This window comes from Myripristis murdjan, chromosome 24, assembly GCF_902150065.1.
Source record: "Myripristis murdjan chromosome 24, fMyrMur1.1, whole genome shotgun sequence".
Lineage (NCBI taxonomy): Eukaryota > Metazoa > Chordata > Actinopteri > Holocentriformes > Holocentridae > Myripristis > Myripristis murdjan.
Window position 1 is genome coordinate 31,847,962 of NC_044003.1, and position 20,634 is coordinate 31,868,595.

Genomic DNA, 20,634 nt, shown 5'->3' on the forward strand with positions numbered 1-20,634 from the left:
TTGAGCGGAGAGCGACCGGAGGAGGGGCGGTAAGGTTGCGTCAGGTTTTGGTTGCTTGGAGACATCCCAGGAATCCCTATCAGGCTTCCTCTACTATAGGAATATTCTTGCAAATGCGCCAATGTCTAATAACCCACGCCACAATTTCTTTACTTGTATCAGGCTATAATTTATTTTCACACTTGAAATCCAGCAAATAAACTTTACAAACAGTCAACTGTACAAAAGGTCAAACGAAGAAAATCAGTCAACAACAACACAACGATCAAAACAATAAGTGCCTGTTGAAATATTGTTAAAAAAAATAAAATAAAATAAAATAAAATAAAATAACATGTCATTGTACTGTGAACCTCCTGTTTGAGGTTACCAGTCACACTACTCGTCCTCATGAAGACATTCGCATTACACAGAAAACCTAAATAAAGGGAGACACCACAACACCTTTATCAATTATTCTGCACATATATATATATATATATATATATATATATATATATATATATATATTCTTAATCTAAATTAAATTTTAAACGAGAACATCCAGACAGTAGACTATCTACTCATACTTTACCATTAGATGGTAGCTCTACTGGTTTACTGATTGTCTGAAAGAGACCTGTCACCGTCAGTAAGACACATCCCATCATTCAGAGGTAAGACAGGGAGGGAGGGATTTGTGTGTGATAATCCAACACATAGATTCTTTTCCATTCCACCTGCTGTTTAAATCAACACAGATTGTACTGTCTTTTACAATATCTTGATTATTCAGCAACATTTTAACGGTTTTTTTTCCATAGGGACTATCATCTTTTCTTCTAATAAAGGTTACAGACATTAATAATAAAAATTTAAAAAAAAAAAAAAAAATCCAGCGGGATGACGGCTGCCGAACATTCATCTTTCTTTGGCGAACAGTTGTAAAAACACATTTTAAAATCCATCTTTAATGATACATAATTATCTGATGTAATTCTCTGATATGCTTTTGCATACATTGTATATATTGTAAGAGAGGACTCAGTATTTTCATGGCTCAAGCTTATTTGTCACTGTCAATAACATACAAAAGTGAATCAAAAGGTCATTTTAAAAAGATGTATTTTCACTAACAGGTAAAAGTGCAAGTAGCATTAAAATGAATCAGTGGGTTAAAAAAAGCCTTTGATATAAGGTTTAATTTTCATTTTTACATATTTATCATGCATGTACATCTACACACACATGCGCACATACAGACACACACACACACACACACTTACCTGAGTGTATGACATCTTGTTTGCAGTTCCAAAGACACTGTTGCACCAAAGTACCAGCACCTTTACAGATTTACTCAATCAGCATTCATATTTACAATTTAAATATTTCAGAATTGTACCTTCTCAGTTTGTTTATAGGAATTTTTAAATAGTTATCATTACATTGAAAATGAATGGAAACCATTTCTTAGTATTCAGATTTGGACTCATCTGCTTCAATAACCATCATCACTCAGAATCACATATTGTTGAAAGCACCTCCAGATGCCTCATGCTGTGACTGACAGCTGTGCTGGCCGACTACCTCCTTAACTGTCCAATTCAAGAATTATCATTTTTTCTGCAAATCATAAAGTGAGTTCCTCTATGTCATCATCAAATGAGGGGATAGCACGGATGGCAGGTCTGCTCTCGGCCACGTGCACGGTGCTTAGGCTAGGAGTTAGGGGATTGATGGGAGAGGAGGACTCTGAGCTCAAATGGAGCAGTCCCTCCCTTCTTGAGCGTATTCCATTGGTAGTTGGGGGGCTGCTGAGGATCTCCATTTTATTGGAGGAGCTGGCTTTGTCACCAGTAGGGGTGGCCAGCGTTCCAAACAGCTGCTGCATTAAGTCAGACTTCTTTTCCTTCCCGTCCTTTCTCTCAGTCTCCTTTTCTTTCTCCTTCTGTAACCCACTGAGACTGAAAACCCCTATTGCTTCCAGCACGGAGTCTCTGTCCTCTTTAGGTGGAGGTGGAGGTGGAGGGAAGCCAGAGGAGCCTCGGCCGCTCGGATGTCCAAAAGAAGGCGCATAGCTTCCAAATGCAAAGTCTTCGTTGGAGATTTGAGCCCGCATACCTCTTCTTCCCATCGCTGTTGTTGCCACTCCTCCCTCTGCGCCGGCTCTTCTCCTCCCGCCTTCCTTGCTTGCAGAACCGGCACGCAAACTCCCCAAGTCATCCACTTCTGTCAAAGTGAAAATGGTAGAATTCTGGTTCCTTGATTCAGAAAGACGGGAGGAAGAACGGCCACCCTGATTGGACTTGGAGGGACCGGCCTCAGCAAACATGGGCTCCTGGCCTGCCTGGTTTTCACAGTCAATTTCGTGCATTTTAGCCAGTAGCTGCTCTTTCTTGTGTTGCTCCTTCTCTGCTGCTTGCTGACTGCCCAGAGCTTCCTGGTTCCACCTTTCCACCTGTTCCTGAACATGGCCATGCTTCCCAATGTTCTCTTTTTCTTTCTGGTTCTTCTTTCTCTCTTCTTCCTCCTTTTCTCTCTCCCTGCCTGTGGACATAGTTTATGGTGGCTATAAGTAAAAGTCAAAAGTCTTTGTCACCAAAATTACAATAAGCATCAGAAGCATGAGGCAGACAAAGTGGTGTAGATGGTTCCTCTCTTGCTGAGGCACAGAAAAATGGAAAACATCTAGTGGCTCTAGTCAGATACCTACAAGCCATCAACCCTGAAGTCAAGGCAAGCTTTTCAAAACTTATCCTTCAGGATAAAAGCAATCCAACTGGATGAAAACTGAAAATTGGGTATTTCAAAACAGATACATTTATATTAGGATGTTCTTTTTTCACACACCATTGTTTATTATATAATACACTTGGGTGGCTTTCTTTAGAGAATAGAAGACAATTTCACTGGTTTCAGTTTCTCTTTAAATGCATTCATTTTAATTTTCCTTACTGTTTGAAACAATTTTTTGTTCCATATGTCTAGTTACTCATTAAGAAGCTCAGATCAGTCTCTTTATGCCGTCCCATTTGTTGAGAAAGAAATTGGCAAGAAAGCCTTCAAGTATCTGGCCCCCACTACTTGGAATACTCTACCTCTCAATATTCGTGTGGTGTTTCCATTCCATATATTCAAAAATGTGTTATTTACTTATTTACAACCTGTTTGCCAATGCCTCTGATTATAATTTAATTGTTACTCCCCAATCCTCATTCTATGTTTGTTATTGCGCTTTTTATTTAATCATATCATTTAATTGGTTTAGGATAATCTAATCTGGTCTAATTTCTTTATTTTTATTTTTCCCTGATTTTATTTTCCTTGTTGAGGTTTTAGTTAAGTGTTGTCTTTGTCTGGTTTGTTACTTATTATTTTATTTTGTCTTTCTGTTCTTTGGATTGTGCTGCTTGTTACTGTTTCTTGCTTTTGTGTGGGACCCCCTTGGAAACGAGATGCTGCATCTCAAGGGGTTATCCCACGGTAAATAAAGAATTTATATTCATACATTTCTGACCCTGAAGATCTGGACCTGAATTTTGTAATTCAACCTTGAGTCAGGCTTATATGTTGACTGGAATATTTCATGCATGTAAATATAGTCAGTGTCTTGATTCACTGAGATCAGAGATTAATCCTGTATCGGAAAAAATATGATCTGATTATCTAAACCATTCTGATCCAGATTAAAAGTTTTGAAAAACTGGCCCTAGGAGAAAATCAGGTAATGCAGAGCTTGTGTCTTAAGGCCCCAGTCAACAATTTATGCAGACTGGGGTAGTGTTGTTAAGTTGACAGAGTCTGCATTCCACATAAGCCGCTGTAAATCCATGGTACATATCCATGTGGACCGTGTTGACTCAACCATTTTGTGACCACTAGGGTGTTGCACAAATTGCAGATCAGACCTTTAAAGAAATGTTTCCAGGACAAGAGTTGAGGACATCTGTCTTCTTCTCAAAACAAGGTCAATTTGCCAAAGTTTGGTGTTCAATTAGTATGAAGTTCTACAGATATTCTTCTATTTCTTCAGGGTGAAGTGTAGAGTAGCACACAATACATTTCTTAAAATAAGTTAGCATGTTTTCCAACTGATGTTTCCAAACTCAAGTCAGTTTTCTTTATTTTTCAAATACAGCAGGGATGTGCCTGTGCACTGTTGCACACACTTACTGTTCTTACCATCTCTTGGTCTCTTTGCCTTTTCTTCAAGGACATTCGATTCCTGGTTGAGTCGCTGTTTGTCTTCTTTCTCCCGCTCTTTCTCCTTCTCCGGCTCCCTTTCCCTGTCTCTCTCTTTTTCTCTGTCTCTCATCTTCTGCTGTTCCCCGTCCCTATCCCCCCTCTCCTCTGTTTCTGCCAGTCTGCCATTCACTTTGTCAAGCTCCTGTTGAGAGAAATTGAGTGAAAGAGAACAGTCTGATTGATGCTGGGTCATGATAGTGACAGAGGGAAATCAAAACACAAGGATGGAGTGTGGATGGTGAGGAAGATCGAGTGGAAACTTTTTACCTTGAGTGACAGGTAGTCATCAGGCGCCTGCTCACTGAACTCAAAGCCATCGGTGATGTCGGGTGGAGGGCTGGGGAACTCTGGACTATACATCTTGTCTTCTGTCTGCACTGCCTTGGTGCTATTCCTGCTGCTAACTGCATGTGGGATGAACACAAGGCACACATCAGAGCTGAATTTTGCACATCACATTTCATGATGATCCCACTACACATACTGTAACTTCCACCACTGACGTTTCTTAGCATCTGTGTCTAAATGCTTTTTATGTTAAAATGATTTTAATTCCCCAGGACGTCAAATTTATTTGTAATGTTATGTCTTCAAAATCAATTAGTTCAACTAGCACCAAAGCTTAAATAAAATTTGGAAACAGCTGGAAAAAAGATTCTGAACAAATTCCTATGACATTTCCAAACTCTGTAATATCTGTAATTATCCACAACTTTTCCAGACCTGCTTTGATTTATCCAGTTTTTCCCCAACCACAGGAAGTCTGATATTTGCATTTAGATACACAATTATCAAACATTAGTGAAGCCTTGAGTTTGAGAAATAGCCTAGGACACTTAAACAATAAAAAAAAATAATAATAATATTGTGCTTCTGCCTGTTAAACTAACACAAACACAGACACCAATATGCTCATGCATGCACATACGCAGATGCACACGGACAATCATGAACAGCAACTGGGCCTTACTCTTCCTCTTTGTCCCGTTGTCAGCGTCTTTTCTAGATGAGGGTTTGACCATGCGGTTGGCGTAGATGTTCCTGGTATCCAGTTCTCTCTCTTTCTCCTAATAAGGAAAGGAATTAAGTGTTGGATCATGACATGTCTGCTATTTTACCTGTGTCAGCGTGTTTTTTGTGTCCATTCTCGTGCATGTCCACCTTTAATTTGTTTCCCAGTCGTTCCAGCTCCTCCTGCAAGGCCCTGATCTCCCCCTGAGTGCTAAGCATCTTTTTCCTCTCTGCAGCCAGCTGCCTCTGGTAGCTGCCATTGCTCAGCTCCATGCTGCGTTCTAGCTCCTGCAAACACACATACACAAATGCAGTTTACATTTGCTGGCTGATGCAGAGAAAACCAAGACTTGGGACAGATGAACAAGTGAAGATACTATTGTATCTTGCCGGTGGACCTTGGTTGCATCACAGTGAAATGTGACTTTTTTACACAGTGATGTTGAAGGTTCCTTTTCATCAGTTTAGTATTTTGAAGATAAGAGAAGGGCCCTAAGTGACACACACAGCCCTACAGTTCTCGTACGCTCATCAATCCAAAGGCCAGTGAAAAAAAAAAAAAAATACCCAAAATGCAAACCAAATAGAGAATGAAACTTGGATGAGATGGGACCACTCTATGAACAGTCTCCAGGCTATATTTTTAATCTGCTTTCAGACGTGTGTGTTGGAGCTGGCATGATATCCAGTGTTGTTGTATCCACTGCTAGTCCTTTCTTTTTCCATGTTAAAGGCCTTTTGCACTCCTAGTGCATATTTTTCGTCTGAAATTGTCGCACGTTTAAAAATAAATATGACCTAACATTGTGTCAATCATCAAAACTTTGACAATGATTTTCTGTGTTTTTTCGCAACGAGCTGAATAAATTGATGGAACGACTGAATGGACTCTCAGAAGGTGCAAGGAACAAGGAACTGAGGCAGCTCAGCCATAACACACAATTGGACCTGCTGGGATCTCTGACACAGCAATAAAACACTGTGACTATCAGCTCTACAGAAAAGCTGCTGACCACGATCTGCTCTGTACGTTGCAGTGTTTTGAGGCTGTGCCCTGAAGATGTTTACATACAGAAACTGAAATGAACCCATTCAGTTTCTATGGTGATCACCTGATTCCACTTTTCCCATGGCACAGTTTGTATTTGGCCTGTTAGCCTCCTCGGTGTCCTGACGCCTTCTCAGGATCAGATGGAACCAGTGTTTTCTTTTTGTCTCAGCGTTGGCAAAAAACAGAATAATAAAACACATCAGACTCAGTGTGCAAGGTTTCTGTGCAAAACGATTTTAATTGGATGCCAATTAAATAAAAAACGTATATAAAAAATGTGGACTTGGTATGCAAAGGCCTTTAGTCTTGTCAGCTGGTCACATTTGTGAATAGCAGAAATATGCTATTTCGACCTTTGGGTATATGTATACATAATAAAGAATGAGAAATGATCTCTAACTTATTGCACCAAAAGTTTTGTTGCCCAAAAGACCTTTATTACAGCAACCACTTTAACATGGCTAGCAGATGGTAAACACAAGTGTTACTAATAACATTAATGAAGAGTTCAAAAAGGTAGATTAATAACATTAATGAAGCTTCTGTTTCATTTAGCTCTAACAGAGCCGGGGTCCTGCTGTTGCTCATGCTGGCTCAGTGGAAGGACTCTGCTGCACTTCAGTTCAACACAACCTTAATTAATGTCATTAGTAACACCTGTGTTTACCTGCTATTCCGTGTCAAAGTTGCTGCTGTGAGAAGGATCTACAGCAGGGGTGTCAAACTCGTGCCATGGAGGGCCGAGAGGCTGCAGGTTTTCATTCCAACCAACAACTCCACCAGGTGATTTCACTGATTAGTCCCGCCTCTCTGTTTGGAGGTAGGGTGATCAGTGAAATCACCTGGAGGAGTTGTTGGTTGGAATGAAAACCTGCAGCCTCTTGGCCCTCCATGGCACGAGTTTGACACCCCTGATCTACAGTAACCAGTGAATGAATGCTGACAGCCCCATGCGAGTCAAATGAATGAATATTTGATTGATGTAAATAACTCAAAACTGTGAAGACAAACAAAAGTCTGAATGTTGCTGCCCATGCTGTAAGAGCTGCAGATGGAACCCACCGCCGCCACCATGTGATTGTCCATTAGACATGTTTGACTAGGCAATATGACAATGTGCAAATGTTAGACAACAAACAGCCCTAGTGAGATGAGGCAATTAAGACTGTATGATTAGCTGCCGGCTGCTGTTTATCTATAGTGGCCATCTAAATGTCCCACGTCAGATATCCACTGTTACCAAGGAGACAAATGTGAGAGCCACATCCTGAGAATGCTTTGGAGAGATTGTGTGTTGATACCGTCTTGACACATAATCTACAGTACAGTACTGTACCTATGACCGTACAGCTACAACTGGAGCTGTGGATTCTCTCTTCATATCACACAGCATCAAAGGGTAGCTACTCAAAGCAACTGGACTAAGAAAAATGCTGGTAGTTAAATATTTTGAACTATTTTGTCATCTCATCAATCCCTCAACACATACTGTATGTCCTTTTCTAATCACATGTTGTATATACAGTGCCTTCAGAGACAGAGTATTCAACAACTTTGAAGTGACACTTCTTCCTGTAAAACAGATTCTGTTAAACAGTGACATCATCCTGCACAAGCGGCTGTAAATAAAATATCAAACAATAAAACCTTCACAAATTTTTAAATGTCCTCTCTCACCCACCTGACCCTAACCCTCTCCCAAGTAGATATCTTGTTGGTTTACACTTTATCCCGGCCAAACTCACAAAATCAAGAAAACAAGACTCCATTTCATGGTGTCTTTAAGCTGTTTATTACTTATTTTCAGTATCCATGAGACGTCTCTAGCCTGCAGTTTTACTGGAGTGCACCAGTGGACAATTTAGTTGACAGGATATGTCTATGAAAAGTCTCACCATTGACAGTATAGCCAGTGGAGAAAGTCTACCAAGCAGTATAACAAATTAATACTTCCAGGAAATAATACCTAAAAGGGGTGTAACGGTCCAAAAAAACACTGTTTGGTTTGTAATGCAGTTTTTGGGTCACGATTTATATTTCGTTTCAGTTTGTTTTATACAAAAGGGGGAATAAAACGATCATTACCACTACCAGTGTTGTCTGTATTTTGTCTCATTTCCAAAAATAACTTTTTTAATTTCAGAGATTTGGGATGACAATATGAAATCAAACAAATATTCTTTCAAAGGCAAAAGTCTACTTAGACTATTTAAAACCAGCATGAAAATACTTTCAGCATTTTCATTAATTCATCAGCTAAGTGTGTGTTTCGATGGCTCTCATACAGTGGATGTGTTTGCAACTGTACGGTGCATTCAACATTTTGAACTGTTTGGTTTTACACCTCTCATACCAAAGTATATAATTTTGAACTTAAAAAAACTAGTCAACTGTAAAATATTACCCTCCTTACTTTAATTTCTAAGGAGCCAAAAACTGGTGCTCACTAGAGCCAATTCCAAAACTATGGGCGACTAAGGTGAGCACTGCTCAGCTTTATAAAGAAATCAATAAATAACCACGAAAACAAACAGACCTTAATCTTGCGCTCTGCGTCCTGGCCCCGTGCCTTCTCTTCCTCCAGCCTGTGGCTCAGCTCCTGCCTCGGTCCCAGCTCTTGCTGGTCAACCAGTTTCTTGAGCCGGGCCACAGTCAGCTGGCTCCTCTGCAGCTGTTCCTCACTGTCCTTCAGGCGCCGCTCGGCTGCCCGCTCCCGCTCTTGAGCTCGTCGCAGCCTCTCGCGCAGTGCATGTGTCTCGTTGGCGTGGCGCGTCAGCAGCTGGGTGATCTCGCTCTCGGTATCGTCATAGCGCTGCAGGGCTTTCTCCTGACGCACCTGCAGCTGCAGCACCAAGAGGAAGATGAGGAGAAGAAATTACATTTTCACCGCCGTCCATGATATTTGAGCAAATAAGACAGAACAGAAATGTAAAAGGAGAGATGACTGTGTTTAATATTGTTCACACTTGCCCCCTTCTGCAAGTTTGCTCTTGTGTTTAATCAGTGCCACTTTGTTTCAATCTAACATTAAGATGCTTTTATGATAATCTCAGTTTTGCACCAGTCTGCAATCATTTATTAAAATATGTTGATAATAACACGGTGTCATTTTTTAAAAAATGCAGCAGATGTGTCACTAAGGGCCCAGCTGCTGGCTTACCTGTCGGAGGATACGATTCTCCTTCTGTAGCTCATCGGTGCGAAGCTGTAGCTCGGCGAGGGCGTTGCGCAGTTCATTGATCTTTAGAAGGCGGGCTGACAGCATCCTCTTGGTAACAAGGTCCAGGTCTTTCGGGGGCGTGGAGTCCTTGCTCTGTGAACGCCCTGCGTAGCGGTGCTGCTGAGACTGGGGTTGGCCACCTGGACGCTGAGAGCGAGACACACCCCGACGCCCCGCACCGCCTACCAGGCAGACAGACAGAGGTGATGTGTACAATAGTAAGCACATATATTTTGGGCTTGTTTTTACAGGTTACAAGTTTTACATTAATAATGAGCAGGCACACACTGTTGACATCCTGCTGTGGAAACATTCTGCAGATAAACTGATACCACGGCCCATAAGGCAAAGGATATTAGTCTGATTAAACTCTTAAATGACACTCAAGTAAGAGTTTTACATGAGACAACCACAATAATTAAGCCTTACACTGCCATCTGCTGGTGAGTTGATGGAAGTTCAACAACAAAGAATTCACTCCAATGTCAATATCTATCTATCTATTTATAATGTATAATATTATACATATTTATATTTTGTATTATTATATATATTTATAATATTTGTAATATAATTGGGCTGAAACTCTTATCATTAACTGCACTGTAGAACTTTCAGCTCCCTGCAACCTCCATGTTGCTGGGAGAGCAGCTGTCAAACAAACACACACTCACACACACTGCAGTTACTAGTATCTTTAAATAGCTCTGCTGAACAATTACCACAGTGTTTCAGTTATAAATCGCCAACTTAATACTTTTTTAATTGTTTGTATTTTTTTATACTGCTCATGCACCTCCTTGTTTTCTTTGCTTGCTACTGGTATTATGCCATGTTCAGTTCCTGTCAGAAGAGGTAAACAATGGGATTTTGTTGCTTCAGTTTGGCAATATTATTTTCTTGCTTTGGGCTACTTGAGTGGGTTGATTGCATTTATGTAAATGTAACTGGGAACTGTCATGAACTAACATAATACCAACAAATAACTGACCAATGTTTGTAGAAAGGTTTGGTTGTGGTATTATTGTGTAGAAAGGGTGTGTTTAAATCAATTTTTGGTTTAGAGATTACTTGTTGGCCCTGTGTGTGTGTGTGTGTGTGTGTGTGTGTGTGTGTGTGTGTGTGTGTGTGTGTGTGTGTGTGTGTGTGTGTGTGTGTGCGTGCGTGCGTGCGTGTGCGTGTGTGTGAGTGAGAGAGAGAGAGAGAGACTGTATTGGACAGCAGCACTCCTTGAAATCTAGAGGTATGAAAGCTCCGCAGTGAAATAGTAAATTTGCAACACAACTGATCATTATGATGCCAAAAACTAGTAAAGTAAAGCCCAATATCCTTTAATCCACCCTATCTCAGTGGGTGTGTGTGCTCTAATGTGCTTTACTCACCAGTCCTGTAGAGAGGGCTGTTGGACATCCTCTTTGCACGCACCCCTCTTTGCGGGGCAGGTGATGGTGTTCGGGATTGGGAAAACGGAGAGAGGGAGCGCTCTGAAGGAGACTCATTCTCATAATCATCCGAATAGAATGACCCGCTGCTTCTCCGTTTCTCTCCGTCTGATATCCGATCCTGGTCTGGGTCTCGGTCCCAGATTCGGGTGTTGGACCTGTCCTCCGCACAGTCCTCCTTTTCATCTGCATCCTGGCTCTTGTCACGAAAGCCCTTGCTCTGTTTCTGTTTTTGGAGTGAAGATGGGCGGTAAAGTTTTTTTGCACTCTGGTGGGACTGGAGAGTTTGATCAGCATTCCGGTTGTCTTCAGGGGAGTGGTTGGTGTTTTCTAACTCCATGGCATCAGTTTTGGCAGAAACGCTGTATAGATGGATAAATAAACATCACGGCCATTAATCTACACACAGATGAAGAAATGAACCAAACAGGCATTAAATTACAATCTTTTTTTCTCAGTGATAAATTAAAATTAGAACCGACAAGGAAATATGAAACGCTTGCTCACATTTAGTTCATTTGAGTAGGAGATTCAATTATTTTGACTGAGAGCTGAGTATTGACTGAGAGCTGAGAATTACCAACTTACTCTTCTACTGGTCAAATCAAACATCCTAACATGGAAAAAGAGCATATGCTGTCTATTTTGTCTGCCAGGCCAGACAAAATGGACTGGTTGTACTTTACCTTGTTTAGTACAGGTCTGCCCTGTTGACTGGAAAAATCTTCAGGTCAACTAATTTCAACATTTCTACTGTGCAAGCAAAAGGAAATATCTCTAAATTCATCCAAAACAGTAACAAGTAGTTATGCCAACCGGTTTGCTAAAGCTTTCTGTTTTGTGCATCTTGGTCACTAAGCAACAGCGCACAAGAGATGGAATTTTCCATGAGGCTGCATGATGTATGATATCACTATTCCACACCAGTGCTGTGATACGTAAAATACTAGTCTACCTCTGTCTGCTCTACTGACTTATTGAGAAGTCAGATCATTTGTTACTGAGTGTAATCAATCACTCACTTTACTCTCTCACTCACACCCACAAGCACACATGGGCATCTCTGCTCAATAATGAATAAAGGTGTGCAGTGTTGTTGGAAGAACAAACACAAAACTCCACGCTGATGTAAGACTTAAGTAGCCTACTCATCAGTGTTAAGGGCATTTAAAGGCCATGCAGAGACCTGGCCCCTTCATCACCCTGGGCAACAACAGAATCAGAATGGTCAAGTATCCATGACAACACCAATATACATTGGCAGCATCTCAATACATGAAAAAGAAGATCATTGTAGGTCAGGCATAAGATCTCAAACTAGAATGTGGGATTTTGAACTGTGCAGCCTACACATCTGAGTGTAAAATCTATCCAGTGCTATGCCACTAGATTACAGATTTGATCATTATGAAAATAATTTTGGTATAACTGACTTTTAACCACTAGCAATGACTCTCACTATTTTTGATAGTTTTGTTCTCTCTCCTCTTCCTTCTCTCTTCCTCTGTCACTTTCAACAGGTAGCCTATTTCTGTCTCCAGAACTGTAGGGTCTGTGTCAGTGATGGCAAACCACCTGCTGCCCCACCCCACCCCACCCCAACCCCCCATGATCCTGATCCACACCCATTTCTACATCATGTATTTTAGTTGTCATTAGTCATATTGTTATTATCCAATTATTAGTATGACTCAGGCCCACAATCATCATACCTATGATTACCAATCGTACTATTCTCGCTATCATTGTTCCAACTACTACTACTACTACTATCAATATCAGAAGTTTTATTATTATTGCGATTAGTGTTATTATGATTACTACTGTTGTTGCTACACTATTATTATTGTTGTTACTGCTGTTATCACCAATGTATTACTATACAGCCCCATGCTGAATTTGCATTGTTTTATGTCCTGCAATCTCTCTCTCTCTCTCCCTCTCTCTCTCTCTCTTTGTGTGTGTGTGTTATGCTTTTGCTCTATGATCTCCTCCTCTATGGTTTTGTGCTACAGTACATATGCAGCAATATGAGGTGTTCAGATTTAGCACCTCTAGTAGCCTCGTGCTCAAGCCACCCCCCACCCCCCTCCCCCTTACGAACGAGGCAGATGGTCGCCCACCCAGAGCCGGGTCCTGCTAGAGATTTTGGTCCATGAATTTGGCCAATATCTGCTGGGTTTCTGTAAAGCGCCTTGAGTTAACTTTTGTTATGATTTGATGATATACAAATAAAACTGAATTGAATTAAATTGAATTTCATTAGCAGCATTTTGGTATTCAAACTGATTGATGTAATACTTCCTTTGGCTCTCATAAAACAGTCTTCAGAGATGAACAGTACTTTACATAGGTGTTTGACCAATCATTTAATAAGACTCACGATATGAGAGAAGGAATATTACATGTAGTTTCATTCCTTGCCGAAGGAGCCCCAGAGCAAGACACTGGAAGCCTAACTTTTCCCCATGTCCTTGACTCTATGTCCTTATCTTAAGTCGTTATCCCCTCTACTAAAATACTTATGTGGACACAATTCTTGCCTAAAAGGAACTTAGTTTGTGTGTGCAGCTATGCCATTCACGTTATTTGAACTTTATCATCATTGGCCATGTCACCCCCATCATTTCTTATGTCATCATTCACATTTTCATCTGTCTCTTAAGATCATGTTAAATCTATTAGTTGAAAAACATGCTTTCTGGTCAACTGCCAACAAGGTGAAAGAAAACAAATGCTTCTTATTAACAATGCTACTTGCTATGGCACAAACGGGCCCAGCCTACTCCTTGCGACACCAACAGATTGGATTAAAGTAGCGACACCGTCTGCTGTTGACAGACATATTATTAAGCCAGTATGTGAGATCATTCAAATACGAAACAATTAACCATAAACAGCAATAAGTAAAACACACCGCATGCCTTGTTAGGTTAGCTGATGCTAACCTTAAACACAAAAAACGAATGGAGATACAGCACAAAGCCATTTGAACGGATGAACTTTAGCAAACATCAGCCTAACAGACCGTGTAGGAAGCTAACGCTACCGAGGGACTAGCTAACTGCCACCTAGCATGGCACCAACAAAAGCTAGCAACCTAACGTTAATGCTACCATGATCATCAACAGGTGAATGTTTTGTAGTTACCGTTATCCTCTGGCACCAGTCCGTCCGTTTAGTGTCTTTTTGTCTTCTTGAATTGCTCTTTCTGTTTGGTAACAGCAAACGACTGACTTGACTGGCTACCGTTAAATTTAGATGGTTAACGTAGCTTTTACTCACGTTACTACAGGGCTATCATTAGCAAGTTAGCTAGCAACCGCGAGTTGCTGCTGAAGTTAGGCACACTTGCTGTCCCTTTATGCAAACAAATGACCGTGACTGTCGTCTCATAATGTCGGCTGGTTTACAGTTCCACATTTATACGAAACGGTAAGGCAACTAGTGGTCCCAAAGAGTAAACAGTCCTAATTCTGTTTTTCAGTCCACGCCTAGCCCTTCACCGCTGACAGTCCTATCGCTGACGCCGCACCATGGCAACCGCAGCATTTTGCTGCAGTTCCATGTAACGCCACAGTGGCGCTGTAGTTCCTCTAAAAAAAATCGACCATTTGTGGGAACCCTTGGTGAAGCATCTGTACACAAGTTGACACCTTCGTTTATAATGCAATCAATATGAAAGACGAGCACATAGATAACATATAACAGTGGTAAATCAGGCAGTATCTTAAAACGTTTAGTAATCCATCTCTGGTATTACTTCGGGTCTCTCTCTCTCTCTCTCTCTCTCTCTCTCTCTCTCTCTCTCTCTCTCTCCATCACTGTGTGTGTGTGTGTGTGTGTGTGTGTGTGTGTGTGTGTGTGTGTGAGAGAGAGAGAGAGAGAGAGAGAGAGAGAGAGAGAGAGAGAGAGAGAGAGAGACATTGAGTTTGTTGTTTATTGATCTCTATGGTCAAATGTTTGCTATTTGTAAATATTTCTATTTTCATGAATCCATTAATTCCCTTTATTTCTTTAGCAACATACATTTGTGTCAAATTTGAATCTGAAAATTTAAAATGAAACACACATGATGCAGTTATGTTACTTTTGTTTTCAATGTGAAGCACACTGAGCTTACATTTGTATGAAATGTGCTGCCATTGTAAATAAAATTTTATTTTATTTTATTACCTACCACACAATACTATGTTTTGTTTTTATTCATTTATATGTGGTGACAAGTGTTCATATCCAAATAACCAAGAGGGTAACATTTGTTTATAGAAAAATATTACGTTTGTAGTTTTCCCTCTGGCAAACCTAATTTACAAGGAATCATGACTGTTTAATGTGTAAAATGAGCTGATCTTTTGGCAGCATCTTTATTTTTCAGTGGTGTTAGGCTTTGTATCACCAATCTATATTTATCCAATGTCCTTTGTTTTGTTGTGTTGTTGTGTATATTTGTTTTAAATTAATAAAAAAAAAAAGGTCTCATTTGTTGCAGCAAATACATTCATTATGACACCCAAATACCAAATCAATTGATTTGGTATTTGGTATTTTGGTATTCACTGTATATAGAGTTTAAAGGTGAGGGAAATTCTTGGCTGTTTCCTCCTCAACGATATACCTATCAAATTTACCAATATTATTTACACAGCTGATGGTCTCATATTTCATACTGTTAAACACAAGCCTAATTAGTTCTCTTGCTGTATTCTAGTTAAACTAGATTGAATTAAAACTTTTTCATCTAAAAAATATAGTCTATTTGATTAGCATAAGGCTTCATGATATGCTCCATACATGAAGGGCATTTGAACACACAAAACCCATCATCTTTACTGTTTGTACTGCAGGAACGTGTTCAGTCCTCCAAAACATTCAGCATTTTCTTTCAATGCACCTCTCTCACACCTGCAAATTGTGGTAAGGCCACACACACACACACATACACACACACACACACACACACACACACACACACACACACACAGGGACTGAGCCAGAGAACTTGACAGATATCTGAATGAAAATGGGTTCTATGGGTACCTACAGGTCTCACCTTTGCAGACGTGTTAATCCCATGCAGTTTGGGCCACAAACCCTGCAGTCCACATGTGTTCTTGTGGCCTGCTGTAAAATGGTGTGTTTGTGCAGACTGGGGCCTATGACTTTATGCTAGTAGAAAGCCTGAACATTCTCTGAATGTCAGTATTTACCTTGTACATAGCAATCCATGCTATATATGAAAACCCAACACATGTAGAATGTCATCTCCAAGGTCAAATGTCCAAAAATGCAATTCAAATATAAGACAGAACACTGTATCACACAAACATTCAGGATCTAAGACCTCCAACGAAACAAAAAAGAGAAAAGAGTTATTAAAGTGAAAATATTGGTGTCGTGTCTGAAACTAGACAACCTAAGGAATCTGTAGGTACCAAGCATGTCATACAAGGATGTTGGCGACGTGGCTAAATATCGGCTACATTTTGGCGAGGGAAAAACTGGCATTTTCAAAGGGGTCCTTTGACCTCTGACCTCCAAATCCCTGAATGAAAATGGGGTCTCTGGGCAGCCACAACTCTCCCCTTTGCAGACATGCCTACCTTCTGCTAATCCCATGCAGTTTGGGCCCCAAAGCCTGCAGTCCACATGTGTTCTTGTGGCCTGTTGTAAAATGGTGTGTGTGTGCAGACTGGGGCCTAAACAGTCTTGGAGCTGCATCAGTTGGCTTTGACTGGAAAGCTGAGACTCTTGTGGATTCAATGAGCCACATTTGATTAATTTGTGATGATGTTTGCCCCCATAGCAGCCATTTCACTGTAGTCAGACCATTTTTTGAAATTTGATGTCACTGTAAAAAATTAACTATAATGACCTCTGGGATAAACACAGCTTTATGAAACTTTAAAACCACAAGCTAAAGATCTTGGATAATCAGGGGATGTGTGACTTTCAAAGCTAAAGATTTATGACTATACTAACTGGACAAACAGTGCTGAGCTGCATCTCAAAACAATCTTCAGGTTCCCAGCTTTCAGGTGATGAATACAACTTCTATTTGGCATCTACTGTAAACATTTTGCCCTTGAATGCCCTCTACCCTGGGTCTAAAGAAAAGGAAGGGATGGTGAGGGAGGGGCAGGGCCGGCCCTCCCTATAAACAGAGCATGCACTGCACGTGGGGCCTCATGTGAGGACTTCATGCATAAATTCGGTGCATGCGCGCCAATGTCCCAGGTGTGAGTAGTTCGCAAGGTCCCCAAGCCATTGCTCTGGAGGCCTGCACGCGCAGTCAAATCACTTGAGGTCTGTCATCTACCACAAGCATAATGATCGACAAAACGAGTTGTCCAACCCATACAACCACATAGGTCATTTGTTCCAACCTTCTAATGTGACTTACAGGAGTGTTTCCTGAACAAGCTAACCAGCTAGCCACTAAAAATGCTTGCTTAAGGTGAAGAAAATGATAGCGTTAGGGTTAAAAAGTGTGGCAGCCAAAAATCTCGGTGTTACTTTTGATCCCTTCTTATCCTTTGACAGGCACATTAAGGATATCACCAAGACTGCCTATTTTCACTTACGTAATATAGCACAAATTCGGTCTTCCCTGTCCATGGCTGACGCAGAGACCTTAATTCATGCATTTGTTTCAGCCAGACTTGATTACTGCAATGTCCTGTTTTCAGGTCTCCCACAGGCCAGCACCAAAAGTCTCCAGATGGTTCAAAATGCTGCAGCTAGGGTCTTAACTAGAACTAGAAAATTTGATCATATTACTCCAATTCTTGCCTCCCTTCATTGGCTTCCTGTGCATATTAGATCTGACTTTAAGGTGCTTCTGTTAACCTACAAAATCTTAAATGGGTTTGCCCCATCTTATCTTTCAGATCTCCTTAAACCCTACATTCCATTGCGGGCTCTCCGCTCTCAAAATGCGGGGCTGCTTTTCTTACCTAGGATTAAGAAGTCAGCAGGTGGCCGGGCCTTTTCCTATCGTGCCCCGCTGCTATGGAATAACCTCCCTGCTGACGTCAGGCAATCTGAATCTGTTGATTCTTTCAAATCTAGATTAAAAACTCATCTCTTCAGCCTAACTTATGGCTGACAGTTAGTGGTATGGTGGGCTGGTTCTCTGTCTCAATGAAGTAACCCAAGCACTCGCCTGCCAACGAGATTACGAGATTATTGCTCTCACGGAGCTAATTATCAATTAGTCTTCTGCAGATAATTAATGTTCCACCTTTGTCTCTGTGTGAGTGTGTGTGAATGGTTGATGTGTGTTTGTCCGAGTGCGTGCTCTGTCTACTTCAGATCCAGGTCGTCATGGTGTAGGTGGCTGTGTGGCCCGGGTCCCTGTCTGCTCTGGTGCATCCGGCTTCCCTTGGCGTCATCATCCCTCATCCGCCACCTATCTATCCTCATACATTTTATTGTTTGTTATCTGTGTTTACAACATCTATTGCACATCTGTCCGTCCTGGGGAGGGATCCCTCCTCTATTGCTCCCCTGAGGTTTCTTCCTATTTTTCTCCCTGTTAAAGGGTTTTTTTTAGGGAGTTGTTCCTCATCCGATATGAGTGTCTAAGGACAGAGGATGTTGTATTTTTCTGTAAAGCCCTTTGAGACAAATTTGTGATTCTGGGCTATACAAATAAATAAAATTGAATTGAAATTGAATTGAATTGTTATGGTAAAGAAAAAAAAAGTGATATTAGCAGGTTAATGTTTAACAAAACCTGACTCTTGAGCAAGTACAGCTAGTGAATGTTAGCTGGCAAACATTTTGGGTTGTGTGCCAGGAAGTCATGTTGGTTAACCCATTCACCACCTACCAGATGTAGGTGGTGAAGGGCCTCATGTAGAGCTTTTCGCTCACTGAATACAACACCACAATGTTGTTCTTGACACGACCACTAGAGGTCGCTTAATTTTAAAACATAACTACAGCTCTTAATAACCTGCTGCACAAACAAAATAATAGGTTGTTTTTACAGGACAGTCTCAAAAAAAAAAAGAAAGAAAGAAAGAAAGAAAGAAAGAATAAGAAGCTCGAGCTTCACTCAAAGGTGGGTATGTTGTTTAAATAAAAATGTAAAACTTTGCCCATACTGTACACCTCAGATAATATCTTTTGTTTATTATTAAGTGGCGACTTAAATTTAAATTTAAGTCATCAGTTAAATCAATTTAAATTTGCTTAGGTCCGCAATTTAGCCAAGGGCAGCTCTGATGGGGTTTGATGCCACGAGTAACATCTGTATTTACCTGCTATTTCATGTCAAAAATGGCTAATGTGAAAAACGTAATGTAACATAATTTAACATAAGGTAACGCAACGTAACATAATATAATGCAGTGTAACATAATGTAACGTAAAATAACGTGAGGTAATGTAAGGAGACGTAATGTAACATATTATCCAACCTGCTGTATAATGACCAATAAACGTCCTTGTATCCTTGTATAATGTAACAGAACAGAAAGTAACGTAATGTAACATGACATAACGTTAGCTAAAAGCAAACACTGCTCTCGCTTAACACAGGAAATGAATTCGGGTCTCCTGACTGAAAGTCGTATCCATCATCCCGCCTTCCTCCTAACATGGACTTGGTCACTCTTTACCTCCAACTTTATACTAACTGATTACAAGCGTATTTAAGTCACAAACAAATGTAATCCGCTCCAAAATAGCCCACGTTTCCCTCGCAATGTCACTGAGAATGCCGCATACTTGTATGAGCTGTGATTTTTCGTAGATAGGGTTGTGAAAGTTGGTTTATATGGAAGCTTGCCCACTACCATAGCAAAGTTACATACATAAATGGCTGCCACTCAGCTGTGCTGGTACGTTGCTTTGAATTGGAAAGTCCATTCTACTCTGTCTGAAGTTTTGTGGTTCACTATGCAAACAAATGTGTGAGGGAGTGAGCCACTTCAGACACAGCTGCAAATGTGTGGCCCTTAATTGGATCAGGTGTGCAAAAGTAGAGCTGGAACAAAAACTAGAACATATGGTAGTTAAGGCCTGATCCACTGCGTTGCACAAAATGCTGCCAAACTGTGTGTTCATTACACAAATCTTATCACAAACTGTGATAAATATATGTGATAAATATATGTTTAGCAGACTGCTTACCCCAGCGATGAAAATCTGTATGGCCTCTTTTTTATGCCTGACCCTGTCATTGTCTGCTTGTCACTGTGTTTGTATGTTGTTGCTGTCTCAAAGTGTACATGTAAATAATTTTCCTCACTGAACACGCTGCCAAAAATCCAACAAGAACTACATTTCCCATTATTTATTGAATCCAGAACCAGTGGAGCCAGAGATTGTGGCTGAAGTCCGTTGCGTCAAGTTGCCTTAGAAAACTGGGAAAAGACAAAAAGTTAAAGCGTTCACCTCCAAAATAAAAGTGAGTAATAAAATAAATAAAAGTATGAGTTTAGTCACACACACAAAAAAAAACCAACTTTAAATGACATATATGGGGGGTGTAGATGCCCAAACAAATGTATAGAAATACTACAGAACACTGTGAAAAAATATTTGATTGTAGGCTACTCTGTTATGCCTTAAGGATGGGACTTGAGATGAAAATATTAGTCATGGCCTATTTGATCCAATTCAACAGTTTATTTTGTGCAAATGACAAAAAACACCAGAAAATGTGGAAGGAC

The 20,634-nt window shown here is 40.5% G+C and overlaps 1 protein-coding gene across 2 annotated transcripts; it reads right to left on the bottom strand.

Moving 5' to 3' along the window:
- Positions 1-148: 148 nt before the first annotated feature.
- Positions 149-20,200, bottom strand: lca5 (lebercilin LCA5). 2 transcript variants are annotated; one of them, XM_030047357.1, is made up of 9 exons: positions 20,093-20,200; positions 10,892-11,313; positions 9,450-9,691; positions 8,826-9,131; positions 5,389-5,526; positions 5,198-5,294; positions 4,495-4,631; positions 4,165-4,369; positions 149-2,529 (listed from the first exon to the last, which is right to left on the bottom strand). In XM_030047357.1, the coding sequence occupies exons 1-9, from the start codon at positions 20,140-20,142 to the stop codon at positions 1,613-1,615; spliced, it is 2,514 nt and encodes an 837-aa protein (XP_029903217.1). In that variant the 5' UTR covers positions 20,143-20,200; the 3' UTR covers positions 149-1,612. The 2 variants fall into 2 exon arrangements, with proteins under 2 accessions (XP_029903217.1, XP_029903218.1); XM_030047358.1 differs by lacking the exon at positions 20,093-20,200 and adding an exon at positions 14,102-14,492 and having other exon boundaries at positions 4,156-4,369.
- Positions 20,201-20,634: the final 434 nt, after the last annotated feature.